The sequence below is a fragment of the Branchiostoma belcheri genome, unplaced genomic scaffold (genome assembly GCF_001625305.1).
Source record: "Branchiostoma belcheri isolate BF01 breed outbred unplaced genomic scaffold, Haploidv18h27 scaffold332, whole genome shotgun sequence".
NCBI lineage: Eukaryota > Metazoa > Chordata > Leptocardii > Amphioxiformes > Branchiostomatidae > Branchiostoma > Branchiostoma belcheri.
The window spans coordinates 74,909-94,443 of NW_017803946.1; the positions used below are offsets into that span (position 1 = coordinate 74,909).

General features: G+C 42.2%; 3 protein-coding genes and 1 long non-coding RNA gene across 4 annotated transcripts in view; all 4 read left to right on the forward strand.

Moving 5' to 3' along the window:
* Positions 1 to 1,020: 1,020 nt before the first annotated feature.
* LOC109475335 (angiopoietin-1 receptor-like) lies at positions 1,021 to 4,117 on the forward strand. The gene is made up of 5 exons (XM_019775949.1): positions 1,021 to 1,264; positions 2,965 to 3,267; positions 3,432 to 3,764; positions 3,870 to 4,004; positions 4,104 to 4,117. The coding sequence occupies exons 1-5, from the start codon at positions 1,120 to 1,122 to the stop codon at positions 4,115 to 4,117; spliced, it is 930 nt and encodes a 309-aa protein (XP_019631508.1). The 5' UTR covers positions 1,021 to 1,119.
* Positions 4,118 to 5,459: 1,342 nt separating this feature from the next.
* Positions 5,460 to 6,634, forward strand: LOC109475342. Its single transcript, XR_002140532.1, has 3 exons — positions 5,460 to 5,477; positions 5,917 to 5,952; positions 6,515 to 6,634. It is a non-coding gene; the product is annotated as an uncharacterized LOC109475342 (long non-coding RNA).
* A 2,895-nt stretch (positions 6,635 to 9,529) lies between these two features.
* On the forward strand, positions 9,530 to 12,709 carry LOC109475336. The gene is made up of 6 exons (XM_019775950.1): positions 9,530 to 9,551; positions 10,049 to 10,348; positions 10,596 to 11,285; positions 11,563 to 11,676; positions 12,009 to 12,140; positions 12,369 to 12,709. The coding sequence occupies exons 1-6, from the start codon at positions 9,530 to 9,532 to the stop codon at positions 12,707 to 12,709; spliced, it is 1,599 nt and encodes a 532-aa protein (XP_019631509.1).
* Positions 12,710 to 12,827: 118 nt separating this feature from the next.
* Positions 12,828 to 19,535, forward strand: part of LOC109475341 (neuronal cell adhesion molecule-like) — a 19,411-nt gene continuing 12,703 nt past the window's right edge. The window contains exons 1-16 of the mRNA XM_019775955.1: positions 12,828 to 13,120; positions 13,248 to 13,547; positions 13,726 to 13,997; positions 14,186 to 14,255; positions 14,501 to 14,598; positions 14,745 to 14,949; positions 15,117 to 15,222; positions 15,368 to 15,514; positions 16,197 to 16,404; positions 16,561 to 16,615; positions 16,954 to 17,044; positions 17,167 to 17,311; positions 17,427 to 17,520; positions 17,722 to 17,843; positions 18,248 to 18,410; positions 19,217 to 19,327. Of these exons, the coding sequence (XP_019631514.1) occupies positions 12,847 to 13,120; positions 13,248 to 13,547; positions 13,726 to 13,997; positions 14,186 to 14,255; positions 14,501 to 14,598; positions 14,745 to 14,949; positions 15,117 to 15,222; positions 15,368 to 15,514; positions 16,197 to 16,404; positions 16,561 to 16,615; positions 16,954 to 17,044; positions 17,167 to 17,311; positions 17,427 to 17,520; positions 17,722 to 17,843; positions 18,248 to 18,410; positions 19,217 to 19,327 (2,461 nt within the window). The 5' untranslated portion in view covers positions 12,828 to 12,846. The remainder of the gene's footprint in view (positions 13,121 to 13,247; positions 13,548 to 13,725; positions 13,998 to 14,185; positions 14,256 to 14,500; positions 14,599 to 14,744; positions 14,950 to 15,116; positions 15,223 to 15,367; positions 15,515 to 16,196; positions 16,405 to 16,560; positions 16,616 to 16,953; positions 17,045 to 17,166; positions 17,312 to 17,426; positions 17,521 to 17,721; positions 17,844 to 18,247; positions 18,411 to 19,216; positions 19,328 to 19,535) is intronic.

Here is a 19,535-nt window from a genome sequence, read left to right on the forward strand (position 1 = left end):
ACTACGCACACGACACACACACACACACACACACACACACACACACACACACACACACGTACACACACACACAAACAGACACACACAAACACACACACACACAAACAGACACACACACACACCACCACCACCACCACCACCACCACCACCACACTCCCTTCCCTGTCAACATTCATTTCCCTTGGTACAACATGCTGACGCATTAATAAATGGCCGCAAGCTCGCAAGCTCGGTCCTGTTGACAGTAAACAGTTCCTCTACAGTGCAAGTTTGACAAGAATGCAGTTCGACAGCTAAGAGTTCGGGGGGTAGGATTATTTTGCTCTGTAGACAAGCATATAGTTCCACCACCTGTTACTTCGATTCTCAATTACAAGAATCAACACACTAATTATAACAGAGCCAAAATACGATTTTAAATGCTTACTGAAGGAAAAAGCCGACCTGCTCAAACTATTGAAAGCTAGCCTCTTATCTCCTCACAATGATTTTTTTTTTCAATTTTGTAATATAATCTGATTTTCTCACGACAAAACACCGAGAGCCCACCGGTGTTTGGTCCACATGCGAATTTAAAAAGCGGGATGAGGAACAAAATAACTGGTAAAACCGTCATCCAGAACGGGCGACGAAAACAATGAGGTCGACTCAGGACATAATCCTGACCTGCCACTGAGATAAGATCCTAATAGAAGATTAGCCGGACATTCTTTTACTGATTAAGAGTCCTATCTCAGAAAGTTTTCTTTTACTTTTTGAAATTTCTCATATACACTTATTATAGACGTTTTTAGTTGTAATATAATAAAGACATTTCAAACAATCCCCCTTTGCAAGTCTTTCAGTGATATATTTTGGTAGGGTTTGACGGGTTGTAAACTGTGACCCCTGGTAGGTTTACAATGAGAAGAATGCTTTTAGCTGTGTATGCATGGCATAATGCAAATGTAAGATAACGCCAGCTGCACCGAATGAACACAAACACTGGCATTTCACATGACACACAGGGAAGAAGTTTCAGACAAGTAAGTCTAGAGCTCCGCCGAAGTCTACAGAGTTGTTTACTCGGCACCTGTACAAGAACAGGAAAGTGATACCGCTCGCTATCAGTTGTTGTACATGTACTATGCACGGCATCTGTACGTTAAAGGTCTGGATTCGGATACCGTAATTGGGATGAAGACCTCCCAGGAAGCAGAGCTGCAAGCACGCCGCTGGCTACGGCTTGTCTTCCTCCTGGTCTGCCTTACACAAACTGTAACAGGTATGTGCAGTTTTCAGTGGAACGTCGCTATTGGTTTGTAGCCACCCCAAATGCCATGAAACATGGAATAAGGCTCGACAGTGAGAAGATCACTCATACATGTTTAATTCACTTCGTGCTAACTTTCAAAGCTCTCAAAAACACTTCATATATTTATACGTGTTCAAAATCAATGGGACAAAATAAAACAATAAAATTCATATTTTTCTAGTTTTCACTATTTCATGGAGGTATGAGATCTCCAAACTCTTGTTGCCAAGTCTGCCAACAGTCGGTAGTTGTCTGTGCTTCTCCTAATGTACTGTATGAGATTGCTTGATAATTAGGTAAGAGTTTGCCACAGTATTGAATGGTTTTTATACGCGCAAGACTACTTATACTGTGGGCTCGTATATATATTTTTTGATTGGTAAATTATCATCTGTTAGAAAATGACACCCTCCCTCCGACCTAAGTGCTTCTTTGCGTGACAAGACATTGTTTGGATTTTTATGCACGATTGCGTCGCTCTTTCTTATGAGAGAAAGGTGTTTTGGCAACAACAGTGTTATAACACTGACTTTAGGCTGCCTGAATATATTGGTATTTTTTATGCTGATATTGACTGAGATACTTATAGTTTAACTCTAATTTATGTTTGAGTCCGAAGTAGGGTATCATTTTCGATAGATGATTCTGCACGAAGTTAAAGGATGCATACAAGTAGTACTATGATGGAATACCCATGTATAAAAAACATTCAGAACTGTGGCAAAGTCTCTAAATACCCTGTAAGTAATGTAAGAATGAATGAGTAGGGTTTGTATGGGGATAGTGATAGTGATACAAAAGTCGGCACACGTCAAAACATCCATTTCCCAATGTGAGTGATGTTTTGAAGGCATCAAATGTGATTTCAGGACAACAAATTTAAACTGGAAATATTCCGAATGAGGCAATCTTTGTGATATTGACACATACTGCTTCACCTTAGCACATGTGAGTCAGTATTTCATACTTTGGGCTTCTAAAAATGCAAAAAAAAGTCCCTACACGAGTCCTTTATTTTCTGGGTGGTACCCTAAAAATCAGTCCAAGGCCCTTCCAGTAACCATTTTGACTATTTGCTCCACGGGGGTCTATATACATTGGGATAGTGTGGTTTCAACTCATCAGTATGTAGATAAATGACTAGAATATTGGCTTTGAAAAATCGGGTTTCCAAGCCCTAAAAACTGCACTGGATGTCTTTAAGACTAACACGCCCCATACTTTTCTGCTGGATTCCAAATGTTGAGGTCACAATTCCCACACGGGGCCCGGTCGGGCAGCTTTTAGGAACGTAAAGACAACAATACACAGAAAGATTTTAACAACAATCATGGGCACTATTTCTGTATATTCGTGATATGAATTGTTAATCTACAAACAGCCCGGCTTGGCCCCGGTTCGCAAATGTGATATCAGACAATTCCATCTGAGCCTGCAAAAATGAAATCCAAAGATATAACAGACATTGTACGCATTTAATGCGGGATAGTATGAATGACTACTAATAGTTACTTTGCCTAACCCGAGGATCAGATGGCAGGACTTTAGGCTGCTTGAATTATTGTTTTTGCTAAAATTAACTAATTAATTTTATAAGATACTTAATATTCAACGCTGATTTCTTTTGGTACACCTTAAGATAGATATTCCCGTGTGTAACTTTTCTTCAGGTGTAGTAGACGTCACCATCGTCAGTAAGTACCAGTTCTTTGGTGATTCCTATTCCACCTGGCTGTACTGTTACTACACGGGTAGTCTCATCAACCAGAATGGCTACCAGTTCGGTGTAGAGGTCGACACTGGCTCGGGAACAACGTTTACATCACAGAGACTCACCAGCAAGGTGGCAGGAGAATGGTGGAGCACGAGGATCGTGGTTAGAGCTGGTGACTTCCGGGTTGGAGCATTCTCCTGTCTAGTAAGTGACGGAGGTCAAACAGAGAAGGCCATCACCTTAAAAATGAAATCACAGGGTGAGTACAAAACGTATTCCTGTATATATATGCTGATGTCTTTATCCAGTGATTGGAATTTACTCATGAGTCAACATTCCTCGGATGGGGAAAGCCGTATAAGTTACAATCTATGACTTCCATACTCCTTTAGGTCATATCTATAACTTCCATTCTCCTTTCAGCCGATGTCTGGCCAGTGGCCTTCACAGTAACCGCTAGCCTTGGAGACCCGGCGACACTACAGATGGTGCAGAAGTCCAGTAGAACCGGCACCCTGGAGTGGAGGAAGAGAGGAAATGTCCTGACTGGACAGAACGGACTCAGCCTGACCATAGCCAGTGTCCAGTCTTCAGATGAGGGGATCTATGAATGCTACTATCAGGGGGATACGGAGGGGAAACAGGGCATCATGAGGCTCATCGTCAGAGGTACCGGTACATATACACACAAACACACACACACACACACACACACACACACACACACACACACACACACACACACACACAAACAAACAAACAAACAAACACAAACACACACACATACCTGTCCTTGGTGCTGAACACCGTTTACACACATGTAAACACACTCCCTTGTGCTTTGAACTGTCTGTTCCACAGGATGTGCTGAGAACAAGTGGGGTCCGCCGTCCTGTACCGGTGACTGTCCCGTGTGCTACAACGGAGGTGTGTGTGACGACAACACGGGGGAATGTGTCTGTCCTCCGGGGTTCCATGGACAGAACTGTGAAAGTGGTATGTGCAACACTACATGTAGGTGTCATTTTCAGATAACGCCATACAATCTTTCGATGCACCCAACATGATTCAAAGTTGTTAAAATTCTTCATACAGATCCCGGCACATAAGCCCAAGCGTTGCCGTTAACAAATGGTGATAACAAAAATATAATGTATACCACATGTACTGAATCGACATCATCGTCTATTATTCTTTTTAAGCCTGTGCGAACAACAAAATCGGTACAAGCTGCACGAGAGAGTGTGACGGTGGAGACTGTACGGGCCAGCTGCTGTGTGTGATGGACCCGTACGGCTGTTCCTGTGCTCCTGGACTCATGGGGATAGAGTGTAATACAGGTGAGTACATATAATGACAGACATTATTCTATTCCAACATCAGTATCGTTATATATAACGTAATACATAGTCAGAAGGAAATAGCCGAATATTTTGTACGCACATGCCATGCAGATGAGTCAAGTTGAAAATCCAACATGTCCAGGGCCTGCATATAACACAAAATACCTTTCCTGACTTACATATACATACAATTTTTTGAGGTCACAGTTAATACTTGCCAATATTGCAGTTTCAATCCTTCATTGATTACTCAAGCTTAAAATATAACCCCTGCTTCAGAGTGTCCAGACGGCATGTACGGAGCCGGATGCACCCAAACCTGTAACTGTGCAAACAGACCAGCGGACTGTGACAAGAAGACTGGATTCTGTACGGGGGGATGTCATTACTTATGGACTGGAGACTCGTGTCAAAACCGCGCAGGTACAGGGATTGTCATTACATTCGTTTTTTTTTTTTTGATCTCACAAATCACGTCATGTCACCAAGCTCATTTAGCAATGTACTGCGGTTGTAGAATTCTAGTATGTAATACCGTGGCCGACAAGTACAAAATTTTACACCGCAACTTTTGGTGTTTTACACCGCAACTTTTGGTGTTTTACACTGCAACTTTTGGTGTTTTACACTGCAACTTTTGGTGTTTTACACTGAAACTTTTGCTGTGTTTTACACTGCAACTTTTGCTGTGTTTTACACTGCAACTTTTGCTGTGTTTTACACTGCAACTTTTGCTGTTTTACACTGCAACTTTTGCTGTGTTTTGCACTGCAACTTTTGCTGTGTGGAAAACTTACACCCCTCCCCTTTTACAAAGAATTGTCCCTCAATAAGGTCAAAGGTGACAAAGATGGCGGCGGCCTGAGAGTTAGTGTTGTGAGACATCAACAGAACTAAGAGATAGGGGAATTCTTTTTACACAACCAAAGAGTCTCACCTCGCTGACGTTTCGGTGTCTATCAGACACCTTCTTCAGAGCTTCTCACTGGAGTACTGCATCTCGCCGCTATATGTAGCCGAAACGTCAGCGAGGTGAGACTCTTTGGTTGTGTAAAAAGAATTCCCCTATCTCTTAAGTTTTACCAACCTGATGAAACTATTTTCGGAAATCAACAGAACTATTTTGGTAAGTAGTTAAGATTTCTCCTTTTTGGTGAATCTATTTACAATTGTAGCGGTTTTAAGTTAAAAATTGCATCCTACTGTAGTAGTTTGTGTAGGAAAAATCGTACCGAACCGTTCTTTTCTCTGCATATTTTGTGCACATGTGAGGTCAAAAAATATTTGAAGACGTGCGGTTTTTTTTTGGGGGGGGGGATAAAACTAAAGATTGAGTTCAGATAACATTGTCAACCAACCAATAAATTGTAACTGTCATCGTTTTCTTATAATTTGTTCTATCATCATTAATAAGCATTAGCGTCAGGTACGCGTGGGGGGGGGGGCGGTTTCTATTATTCTATATTTGAAGCTGCAGCAAGGCTTTTCGACGTCCTTGATTGCAGAAAGAATTTGTTGTCGAGTTTTTAATGTCACATGCAAAAGATGTTCTTTTATTACTTCAGTCATTGATGCCCCCTGCCTCAAGAACTATAACAATGGTAAGGAATTGTAATACTAATATTTTTGTTATTCTAGGACTTCAAAATGTTTTCATATCATACTTCTACTCAATATAACTGTTACATGTACTTTACAGCCAAGATTATGTGTACTACTATCCCTGGTTATGTTGAAGTACATATTTGTCTTTTTTGCAAGTGTCAAATACAGCCAATTTCAACAGTTCTAGCAACTGTAAACCCTTTCTCCCATGAACCCCCAGTAAATCTGTATCTATAATAACCGGCTATACAAAACACACCATCTTATCTTGATTTATTTACATCCTTTTATTTATCTGTTAGTTAGTAACTGTTACATGTACATGTATATGCATGACATTACATTGTACCTAAATGGATGATAAATAGAGTTCTTTTTTTTGCTTCTCTATGATCTGTCTACAAGCCACAAGTCGCTTCTCTATGATCTGTCTACAAGTCACATTTTTTGGTATATTGCTGATTATGGCTTCATGGATTAAAATGTAATGATGTAATATTTTTGTATGACCAATACTTGTATGACTTACAATATGGTTGTCTATGGTTGTCTTTCCAGAGGAGGAACTTCTGGTAGAGTACTGGAAAAGAGGCTACCAGTACTCTTGAGATCTCAACATTTTTTAGCAACTTTCATGACGTGGATCTAAGGCAGGTAGTACTATATATTATATCAGGGGGAGCTTCATTTGAGAACTCTTATGTGTACATGTTTGTCATGTGTTAAAGAAATGCTTGTTATTGTACAATTGTTAAAATATTGTAGCATCAATGTTTTCTACCAGCACAGCTCTTAATGTTGAATAAGGGTGGCTAAGCAGCTCTTTAGAAAGAGATGGTCAAGGAATATCATGGTGTACATGTAAAATAACTTTTAAAAGATGCATAATGCCTCATCATGATAGGCTGTCTCTACATGATGTATTGTGTTATATGGTGTAGTGTATGAATATGATCTGAAACAACAGTTTTGTTTTTCAATCTTATTTCAACGGGAACAAACTAGGCAATTGTGCTGTCAACAAACCCATTTATTTATTTATTGTATACAGTGTGCGGCAGCTGAAGTACAGGTACAACAAGCTTGGGCTATGAAGGCGTCTTGGCACCAGCTCCAATGCAGAAGTGAGGGAGGCCATCCGGGTACGAGTTATCAAGTGTATAGCACAACACTTCCCATTTAAATCCAAATTTCAATAGTCATGTACTCACCTGTAACATTTCCTGTACATGTGTATCTCGTATAAAAGTATTCAATCAGTAATCAATGATTTATAGTTTATCCATGTGACCCTTCCCCCTGATCCCATACTGTACTACAGAAAAGCTATGTACACAGTACATCACATGAAGATAGTTTCTTCATGTGAAGTTGTCATCAAACAAATCATGACAGTACCAGTTTGTGATTGTAAGTGGTGTTTCTAATGAAAGTCATGAAAGCATCTCAAAAATTGTATGTGTAGTATCACTGTAAGTAGTTGCACATTAGATAGGGTATTAAATAAAGCACTTTCTGAATAATGTTGATAGGTCCTTCATGTCAAGTTGTTGTCAAACAGATCATGACAGTACCAGTATGTGATTCTATGTGATGTTAATGTTATGAAAATCAGGAAAGCATCCCAAAATATATGCAGTATCACTGTGACTAGTTGGCAATGCACGCAAGTCTAGCGTCTTACAACTAACAGTATAGCAATGTGTACAGTTGTGGATATGGTATATCAAACACAGAATTAAAAATACTGTTACTATTACTTGCTCCTAAAAGCATAACAAACTTACATTGTACTGTTCTCATGAATACTGTGATGATGTAATATGATGATGTACATGTACTTTCTCCATGAACAATGTTAACTGCCATTAGTATGTGTGGAAAAGCATATTTCTTAGTGTTGCAGTAGACTGCCAGAGTTCTTGTTGCAGGTAAAGCCGAATATTCTATCAATTTACATTACAAGTTGTAGAGTTCTTGTTGCTGGTTAAGAGTTCTTGCTGTTGGTTAAGTCTTACATTTGATGACATAATATTACAAGTTAAGTGTGTGAGAAGATCAGTTCCTCTACATCTGTTACAATAAATAAATCACCAAAGGACCACCAATTAAGTGGACACATAAACTAGGTGTTCTGTGTACAGGTTTGATGTATATTAATTTGCAATTGCCACCAGGATATCTTTACCAGGATAGTGAGTGAGTGAGTGACCAGCTCTTTACCAGGATAGTGAGTGAGTGAGTGACCAGCTCTCGGTACAGTGTTAATGCATCATCGCAATTTGTGGGATACCTCTTATTTAACCTTTGCAACATATCACATAAGTAGCGATGAAATCTGTCATTCCCAACAAGTGAGGGTGATGTGCACTCTCGCTGTGCATGGTGGAGCATCCTCGCATCCACGTCTTGTAGTAGGTTTTGGCCCCCTATTTAGACCAGAGATGGAGAAAATTAGTACATGACTAAAGATGATAACTTATTTGTATACAATAAACACCAATCATTATTTATTTCCAGATCCTTCTAACAAATTCAATTTTACATGTATAAGGGCAACAAAGGTACAAATGAAAAATAAGTAAGGAAATGGGTAGCTAGCTTTGGCAAGGGGCATTATCTTGGATGCAATGTTAAGCTGACGGTTTCATATTTGAGGAGAGCCATACATGTACCTCAACCATATTAAAGATCCACTTATCGACACTATCTTGAAGTGACTGGATCAAACTTTACCATCCCGTCTAACGCAGAGTGTACTAAATGTACAAAACTGATGTTTCATGCCAAATGGCAGTGTCTAGATTATGCCCCAAAACAACCACTTTACCTGAAAGGTGTGGCAGGAAATAAAGCGCATTTGGACGGCCAGCAGGTGCACCGTGACCAGGCAGCTTCCTTCTGTCATTCCAGCCTTGCGCAAAGCTATTCAGGTCATCTGATAACAAGGACATCATGCAGAAGCGGATACACCAACTGAAATGATGAAAATTGGGAAAATTTACAAGATGGAAAAGCAATATCACACTGATATAAGCAATAAATATAGAAGGCCATAATGCTATACCTGGCCACCATGCAATTTCTAGATCAAGGAAAAAAGGTATTAGATCTTGTGACAAAAGTGCAACAACACATTACACAGAAATAGAGAAGACAAAGAAGTTGAAGCTTCAGCTTTAAACCATCACAGATGCGACCTGTGTTACCTGAGTATATTTAATGAAGTTAGATATGCAGTGCAAGGAGAACAATAAAATACTAATTTCCAAAACCCCTTCTTGAGTTATCCTCTAAAATTTCAGCAAAAACTCCATCTGCATTCCAGAACAGGCTGCTACGTAAGAGGCTAGAAACGAACATGTATAGAATAATAAGAACGCCTCCCCCAACACACACGTACCTGACGCTAATGCTAATTAATAATAATAGAACAAAGTATAAGAAAACGATGACAGTTACAATTTATTGGTTGGTTGTACAATGTTATCTGAACTCAATCTTTAGTTTTATGCCCCCCCCAAAAAAAACCGCACGTCTTCAAATATTTTTGACCTCACATGTGCACAAAATATGCAGAGAAAAGAACGGTTCGGTACGATTTTTCCTACACAAACTACTACAGTAGGATGCAATTTTTAACTTAAAACCGCTACAATTGTAAATAGATTCACCAAAAAGGAGAAATCTTAACTACTTACCAAAAATTATTCTGTTGATGTCTCACAACACTAACTCTCAGGCCGCCGCCATCTTTGTCACCTTTGACCTTATTGAGGGACAATTCTTTGTAAAAGGGGAGGGGTGTAAGTTTTCCACACAGTAAAAGTTGCAGTGTAAAACACAGCAAAAGTTGCAGTGTAAAACAGCAAAAGTTGCAGTGTAAAACACAGCAAAAGTTGCAGTGTAAAACACAGCAAAAGTTGCAGTGTAAAACACAGCAAAAGTTGCAGTGTAAAACACCAAAAGTTGCAGTGTAAAACAACAAAAGTTGCAGTGTAAAACACCAAAAGTTGCGGTGTAAAACACCAAAAGTTGCGGTGTAAAATTTTGTACTTGTCGGCCACGGTAATACCATCATTTCTGCTTTAGCGGCTGTCTCGTACGAGCATCTCTTCACTAAGGAGGAAGGTCGCTTCTTCGGTGATTCTGGCAATGATATAACAGCGTACGACAACATAGACGCCGAAGAATGTGCCCGCCGCTGTCTGCAAGGTCACGGCAGTTACGACGGCGTCAACCCGATATGTCTGTCCTTCAACCATCGCCCTGCCGGATCGCCAGAGGGCGGCAGTGCACGGTGTTGGCTCCGCAGTAGTGACAAGGACACGGCGGCGTCTCCTGGTCCGGAGTGGGACAGATGGCCTTACCGAAATTACTACCAACGGAAACGTATGTACACTATACTTTTGTTCAACCTATATCATACCACTGTTTCATCCTGGATGCCAAAATGGCGTCAATATTCTTATATAGATTCTATACAAACATGTAGTTAACGGTTATCATCTTAATAGTAGCCGTGGCCACTCCTTTTGTATGATGATACTGATATCCAGTATTATAATACAAAAGGATTACCGAGTCGTCATGGCTATCATTTTATGTAATTATCATCCTTATTGTCTAATGTTTCCAGAAATCCTGGCGCCCCAAGACTGTACCGACATGTTCACCCTTGGGATTGAGAACAGTCGCGTTTATACTGTTGGCCACCCTCAACCGTTCCAAGCCTACTGTAACATGGACACTGACGGCGGAGGGTGGACGGTCATACAGCGGCGTCAGGACGGGTCCGTGCCGTTTGACAAGATTTGGACTGAGTACGAACAAGGCTTCGGCAACACTAGTGGAGAATACTGGCTGGGATTGGGGAACATCCACAGTCTGACAACACAGAAACCAAACGAGCTGTACGTGTACTTGGAAGACTGGGAAACGAACAGCCGGTTTGCGCGGTACAGCGAGTTTTCTGTGGGAGATGCCAGCAGCAAGTACACGGCAACGATCGGCGGATACAGCGGGGATGCAACTGATAGTTTGGACCCGTCCACTACACGTCACGGCATCAACAACAGACAATTTTCTACAACAGACCAGGATAACGACGGTGTCAGTACCGACTGTGCGGGTGAATACGGACAAGGAGGCTGGTGGTACACTCGCAGTTGTGGTTACGCCATGTTGAATGGACAGTATCTGACCGGCTGTTCAGTCCCTGCTCCAGCCTCCTGCTCGCACGCAGATGGAATCGTCTGGTACACTTGGTTGGGTTACGGATATTCCTTGAAGAAATCAGTCATGATGATCAGGCCCGCTGATTTTCCTGGTATGTTTTTACTTAATAGTTAAGTTTTTTTTCATATAAATTGAATTGTTCAATTGAAATGCACAATGTAGTCTAGATGTTGGCAAAGAAAGTTCTTGTAAATTCACGATCCCTTGCTTGCTTTACCTCTGCTGTGGGCATTGATACAGCTGTTTAGATTTGATGGCATGAAAGGGCTACTGAGAAAAAAGAAAATGAACATAGTTTGTATCAAGTAATATCTATTGAATTTGAAACAGCATGGTAGCTAATGAATTATGCTGCTACCTTTCCGCAGTGTCCTCTTTCAAACCTTGCCAGAATGGCGGAACCCTGACATCAGGACCGGAAGATTCCGGACTGTACATCTGCGCATGTGCGGATGGATGGCATGGCGCCTTCTGTGATCAGGGTAGGCCAACTTTTATATACTGTGATATTATTGGACACATTGGATACGTTGGACATGCTGGAGTCATGTTTTTTGTGAGAGGTAGCTGTTGGCCTCGTAAAGAAGTGGTACAGGTTTAGAACCCCAAGCAGCCTATATTGGAACTGGAGAGGAACATTTCGTATGAGACTTTAGACGATTAAAACTCAAGAAGGGAATGAAAGGCTGTTATGATTTGTGTATGTACATGTAGGTAAGTTTAGTTATGATTGACATTTTAGAATGATAAGAACTCAAATCTTGAGCTGATTTGTTTACATATTAGATGCATTCTTGAACATTTCGTCCTGTAGAATGTGCTGACGGTTATTACGGCTATGAGTGCAGAGAAAGTTGTGGAAACTGTGTGACAGGAACAGTCTGTGATAAAACCAACGGCGTCTGTCCATGTGAGGTCCCTTGGGTTGGAAACACCTGTAAAATGAGTAAGTAGGCATACATCTTAAACATGTCACGTTGCTGTTTACTGGTAGTATGCACTATTTTTTAAATGAAGCTGAAACCAATCAATCGCCCGTTAATACCAAGAAAATGATTGCACAAAACAATACAGCTGAAAGATAATGTCCGCAAAAGTTACAGGGAGATCTTAAGGATTCGGTGTGCTTATTGCATATAGACAAGTGACTTGTATTATGTTTATATTATTCCAGTACCTGCGACAGTGTCAGACCATCCGGAAAGCTTGACAGTAGTTGTCGATAATAAAGCAACGTTCAACTGTACCGGTCGCGGTGTTCCCGCTCCTACCGTCACCTGGCATCACGATGCCGAAGTCATCACACCTGGAGCCGGGATCAGCATAGACGTTACAGACGGAGGATTGGTGGGAGAACAAGGCGTGACCCACAGCACCTTAAGCATGACGTCAGCACGTCGACAGGATAACGGAGAGTACGTCTGTATCACGTCTAACGTGGCGGGGAGCGACACGTCACAAGCAGCTGCAGCAACACTTGTCGTGCAAGGTGCGGAAACCATGAACGTTTTATAGATGATTCTTTAGGTTGTGCCGTGATGAAGGTGAAGTTCACATGTACACACTTTCCTCTACTATATCCTGGATGCAACTAATGTGATTGCAAACAATCTTCTTATCGTCTATTTGCAGAAAGCCCTGATGACATTAAAATGAATGTCACCGCTGTGAACTCCACGGCTCTACACGTCACGTGGGCAGTAGGAGTAACCGGTAACCTCGACATCATCGACTCCCAGGTACGCTACAAACGGAGCTGCACGGAGGACTGGCCAGACTGGGCGTCAACCGGAGTTTCCGATGTGAACGGCGAGGTCTACATCTACGGCTTACGTCCGGCCGTCGAGTATGATGTCCAAGTGCGGGCAAACAACTCCCTGGGATGGAGCACTCCTGGCAATGGGACGGGAACTACAGATGAAGCACGTAAGAGGTTTTGTTATTCTTCGCCAGTTCTTTGTGGGGCTTCTGTTGCTCTTTCAAGATTACTGTGCAACAGTGCAATCTTGAAATGTAGTTAGCTTTACCTACTCTATGTGCTTCATTTTAACAGCTCCTGATCCTCCTCACAATTTGCAAGCCGCCCCAACCTCCCACAACTCTGTCCACCTGACGTGGGAACCTCCAATAGAACACAACGGTGAGATCACCAACTACACGGTTCAATACGGACCGTCCGAGTCGTGCAGTGAAGCCGAGTTTCCCCATCAAGTTACCACGTCACACGGCAGCACCACCACCGTTATCGGAGACCTGGTTCCGTACACAAACTACACATTCCGGGTGCGGGGGGCGACAAGTGCAGGAGGAGGAGACTTCAGCGACTGTAACATTACAAGGACACTGGAGTATTGTGAGTACTGCACTGTACTAAACATAAATAGCTTCTACAGCATGTGGATGAGACTAGAGTGTTAACCCTGAAGGCATTTCAGTGCAGTGTGGGTTTTAGTATTCATTACTGTGAGAGATTCTCGACATACGATTAGAGTCCACAAAAATCTACATTCTTATCTACCCATGACTCACAGACCCAACAGCCCCAGTTGTCCAGACGTTTGCAGACCAGCACGACTGTAACTGCCGGACGCCAAACCTCCCCCGGCCGGTCCAGCTGCGTGTAGCCTGGCGGCGCCCTGACCACATCCACGGTCAGCTGCAGGCGTACCGAGTCAGCCTGTACAACAGGACCGGCGGGGAACCGTTCTACCAGGAGAACATGACGTCAGGACTGCAGCAGGAGAACCTGACAGCTGTGGTGACGTCACCACACCTGCAGCCTGCGAACAACTACTCTGTCACTGTGAGTCAGAACTGTGACGTCGTACTGCGAATATCAAATGTTTTCTGTAATAGAACTCCATGGGTGTCTAGTCAAGTTGTTCAGTGATTGAACCTGTAATCATGCATTCCTAACATAGATGACTTGAAGGAACTGACTGACAAGTGTATAATGATGTAATGTTAAAGTTAACACTCATCTCTTGACAGATATTAGCCATCAACACCTTCTACCGTGGGAAAGAGAGCCATCCATATATAGCCCGTACGAGTGACGGGTGTAAGTATAAGTTTTCAAATAAGACAGTGCTCATTAACACAGCAGCGTACTAGTCACATTCAACAACACAAAATATTGTCCGTAATTACCTCAAGTTGCATACATTGTGATGATTATGATGACGCGGCTTGTAAGGACATGCACACCACATACGAATTGTTTGAATGTCACATCTTCATATGTTGGCAGTACTCTGACTCATGGTGACAATATTATAAACATTACTCGCATCTCTTAATCTTTAGGCCCAGATGCCCCGACTGTGACAGAATTGGCAAACAGTGAATGTGGAGTAAACTTGACATCTCCTACAGTAACTAGAGGGAGGCTGACAGGGTACAATGTAGGTACAGTCATTGTGGCATCGACGTGAAGCATTCACGTTTTGTGATGACATTTTATTTCGTTTTTCCTGTAAAATTCCTGGAAAGATGTGTTGTGAATTACAGCTAGACCAGTTGTAAACTAACTATGACTTATTCCACACAGGTTATATATGTTGACACACCACTTCATAACCCGGACGAGTCTGAACCAGGCATCAGCCGTGACCCGTTAGGTTTGGATGAACAACAGTGGTCCAAGTCACTGGCTGAGCTTCCCGCCAACTCCTTGGTCCGAGTCACGGTCCGGGCGGTAACCTGTGCCGAGGGAGACAAGGGGGAGGAGGTCACTTGTCAAGTCTCTAGAGTTGGTGAGAACTGGTCATATTACTACTTATAGTGAGAAAAAATCAGTATGTTGGGTTTATTCAAACTCCTCAGTTCCTGGTAACGCTTTGTAGCTCCCAAAATGCTATAGCACCATTATCATCATCATCATCATCTTGATCCGAAGTAATGCTATTCGTTTACCAAATAGAACCACCCCCGCATCCAGTACTCCCTACCGGCCCACCCCCGAACGCTTCAGCAACATCTTTTCCCATGTTCCTTCCGAAAGTCAGCGAGAGGAATGGTCCCGTACGGTACGTGTGTCTGACATTCATTCGTTATCAAGAACAGTTCTTGGTATTTCATACACATTTTTTCGTTTTTCTTTCTGTTCTTAATCAATGCATTTGTACGGAGCCAATGTTTTTTTGCAATCCTATCACCATTGATTCTCTGAAGTTGTTGCCAAGTCATCATCATCACAATGACTCAAAAAGAGAGTCTTGCTGACCTGAAAATAAGAGTTGGAGAACCAGACGTCATGCTTACAGAGGACGCTCCTGGGGACGGGAAAACTGTACCTTACGTGGCTTTGTCACTTTCAATGTAAGTTTATTTCTTAGATTATTCTATCTATTGAAGATATTGCATTTGCGCTTACAATCGGACCAAATATGTAGAATCCGTTTTGAAAATGGCTTCCAATATAACGTCTTAATAGTGAAATGTTGTAGCTTGTATTGTCATCACAGGCTTTTCTATGCGCTTTTATGTAAGAACCAGAACTTAAACTGATAACAAACAAACCAACAATCACCAAAGGTCCATTGCAGTGACGTAGGGACCTCCCACCAGGCCCATTTTCGAACTTGACCTTGGTATTGTCAACAGTACGCTGTCTGCCAAAAATCATGAACATCCATTACAGATTCTTGAGCTATCCTGTTCACAAGAAAAACGACAAACACAAAAGTCCACTGCAGTGAGGTAGGGACTCCCCACGAGTCTCCAACACTATAGCAAAGCGATGTCATTGCCTTTAGGACGAAGGCAATTATATGTGTTTCGTGGCTACATCTCGAAACAAAGCTAGAGTTAAAAACAAAATCTTGTTAAGTGCTTTCAGCGAATTGACGATAGATGCTTTGTAATACTACTCTCCAAGCAGATTTTTTCCCATAAAAAATCCAGTGCAAAAAAAGAAACCCCGACAAAAAAAAGCCTAAAAACCCGCCTCTGCTCGGAGAGTATTGTAATAGTAATACTTTTTCCTTACTTCTTTCACCAGAGAGGAGTACAAAAGAACCGATGTAGTACAGATTGGCAATGGGGCACCCTGCGGTCACGAGTGGTGCTGTGGGCGGAGTGAACTCGCCGATCCCAGTCGCGCAAAGACTCCCGGCAATAAGAAACTCCAGTCAGGGGAGAAGTACACAGCAGCAGTGCGGTGTTATATGGACTCTGGAGCCAAGAGACGCAAGCGGAACACAGAAAGGGTACTTACGCTGACCGTAGTGCAACATGTATATTTTGTCACCTTTGGAGTTTCCACTCAAGATTTTGTTTTCTTTTATAAATGTTCAAATCATAATTCTGTATGTATGACATCTGTATATCCTAATTGACAGTTCATACGCTCTATTCACTTTCAGTTATTCACGACAAGTGGGTACATTGAACCTGTTATCACAGAAACGGGCAACCAAGGTATTTTGTGTGGATTATAGATACATATATATTGTTTTCCTTTTTTAAATTATTGAATATTTAACGTAGCCTTTAATATCTTCGCCTGCAACGAGTGGAGCCAAATACTGTTTCTGGAAAAATACAGTACATGGTATTCATATATCAATACCAATTACCAGAATATCAACTTGTCATTCCCAATGGTTCAATTCCCTTTTTAAAGATTGTCAAGAAAGTAATGGACTATCATTTTTTTATGACAATTCTCTAACTGCGTTTACAGTAACAATAGTGGTGTAATAGTTTCTCAAGTAAAATAGTTAGTGTAACATAATGTTACTAACATCCCCTCCTAGTCGAAACTATTCCTCTCGTCCCCATCATCGTCGGATGTGCGGCTGCTCTACTGGTGGCTGTGCTGGTGACAGTAGGGATCATATGTTACAGGTAAAGTGCTTAAACACCCTGTGTAACGACTGATATCTTGTTTGTTTGTTTATTCGTTTTGTTTGTTTTTTGGTGTGTTTGAATCAACAATGGCATGGCAGGACACCTTTAATGTGTTAAAGGAAAAGACAGGCAAATGACGACCAGCACGCCCAAGGGCTTCAGCTAGATCTGAAGATAATCAAAGGAGACGAGCCCTCCGCTGCGGAATCAGCTGAGAATCCTGCATGTAAGACGTTGGATGAAGACAGTTATCTTTACGAAACGGTAACTATACAATCATACAGTCACTTGAATGCCCCTTGTTTTAGATTTTCATGCTTCACTTCAACTGATGATGACTACTTTACGTTTACTAAGTTAAACTGTCTACTACATACAGACCGTTTACCGCATCCAAGACCTTGTCACTGTGGACGACGTAGTGGAATTCCTGAGGTCCAGTGGTTTTGGGCAGTACGCTGCAGCATTCAGGCGTAAGTTCAGTTGTGCTCATCATTTCCTTTGTTTGATAAAAAGGGGAAAGTGTTAATTGTGATGCTTGGAACCGCTGCTGATAAGGCTACATCAATACGGATTCGGAGGAAAGATGACATCTATACTGTCCATTTGGATAAGATGAGGTTTTACTGCTCATTTGTGCTAAATTCCTTGTTAATGTGGTGACTGTTATTCAGGACACAAGATAGATGGAGATGTAGTCTCGAATCTGAGCGACGCCGTACTTGCTGAACTCATTCCTGAGATCGGACCAAGGGTCAAACTACAAAAGGCTTTGCAGAAACTGAAGGACAACTCGGTTTGCCTATTTTTTGTCTCATCAATTACCCAAGAATATATCTTTTTATTAACCATTTTCAAGTTAATTCTGCAATGTGAGCTCTTCTGTTCCATACTAGTGAATGTTTTTAAACAAAGATCTGGATGTTACACATGGCCACAGTACAGTGCAATGCAATGCAAAGAATAACTGAAGCGAGGGTCACACCTGGTGTTAACTTACTCCCTGCTCCCAGACCCCCATACCATCCAAGTAGTGGCACTACCATTTGAAGGGGTTTGTATTCCGGACGGCGAGACGGATAGGCTTCTACGTAGTACATCTGTAATGAAACATCTACCTGTACGTACCTTCTTTGATGAGTTGCTCTACAGCAGTTAATAACATTTAGCCGCATGTAACTATATCGGCCTCACTTTCAGGACTCCGCAGAAAGCAGCAAAGCTGTCCACGCTGCCTGGGAAATTCCCCGGTCCAGTCTGACGCTCGGTAAAGTCCTTGGGAAGGGACAGTTTGGAGAGGTCCGTATGGGGGAGCTGAGGAAGAGAGGCGTCACCCAGACTGTGGCAGTTAAGATACTGAAAGGTGCCTTTAACACATTCCACACACGTCCTTTATATTCCGAAGAATACCAAAATAGGCATGCTAATTAACTTAATTCTAGTATTACATTAAAAGACACTACTACGCCACACGACGCCAAGTTCGGCGCTCAAACAAGGAGCCCCGGGTTCCATCCTGGGTCGAAGCACAGGGGCATGTGCGAACATGCGCACCGACGTTGTGCCCTTGGGAAAGGCACTTTACACGCATCCCCCCTCAACTAGAGGGACAAGTCTCCAACGGCAGTTGTCCTCAGCTGGCGGACGAGAGCAGCGCCAGGCGGACTGGCATGATCAAGGCGGGACTTGAGCGTAACGAAGTCATCCGGCAGCTCGCTGCAAGCATCCCAACCGGAACCAGCACGTCTCCTTCGATATGGAACCGCTGGGGAAGACGGGTGTCAAAGTGCGGGGGGCCCAGATTCGCAACCTGTTATCCACGTGCACCTTAAACAAATCCACGCGAAGGCCACCGTGTCAACTGTGACCCTCACTCAGGTGTAGGGACTGACACGGTCATCCTACTCGGAAAGTCTGTATCTGTATATCCGTACATGAATCTGTATCTGTGAATGACTGTGTATCTGTACATGAATCTGTATCCGGCTGCAAATAAAGATCACGAGTGATTGCCATAGAGATAGAGAGAGGTAAAGACAACCCATTATATTGGCGATACAATATGTGGGATAACGAAACACTTGTTAATCAGCTTTACGACCTGTTACAATTGTACAATAATGAATTTGTGAATTGTTTCTTTCTTCTTACAATTTTATCATTTTTCAGCATCTGCCCAAGACCGGGACAAACAGGACCTGTTGGGTGAGCTGGAGATTCTGGTCACTGTCGGTCGTCATGACAACATCATCAGTCTGGTTGGCGCATGCACAGTAGAAGGTAATACTAGTGTTAAAGCCCAAATTCGCGATGTGATGTCACTACTTATGTACATATTATTCGTCTGCTGTAAAGAATTTTTTTTAAGTCAGAAAGTTTGTAAAATTTAAAATTGGCATTTCAGGTAAGTAGCCTCGTCAGTTGCTGAAGGAAACTGGTGGATGTCATCTGAAAACTTCTACGCTTTACAGAACTCCAGTATCAGTTT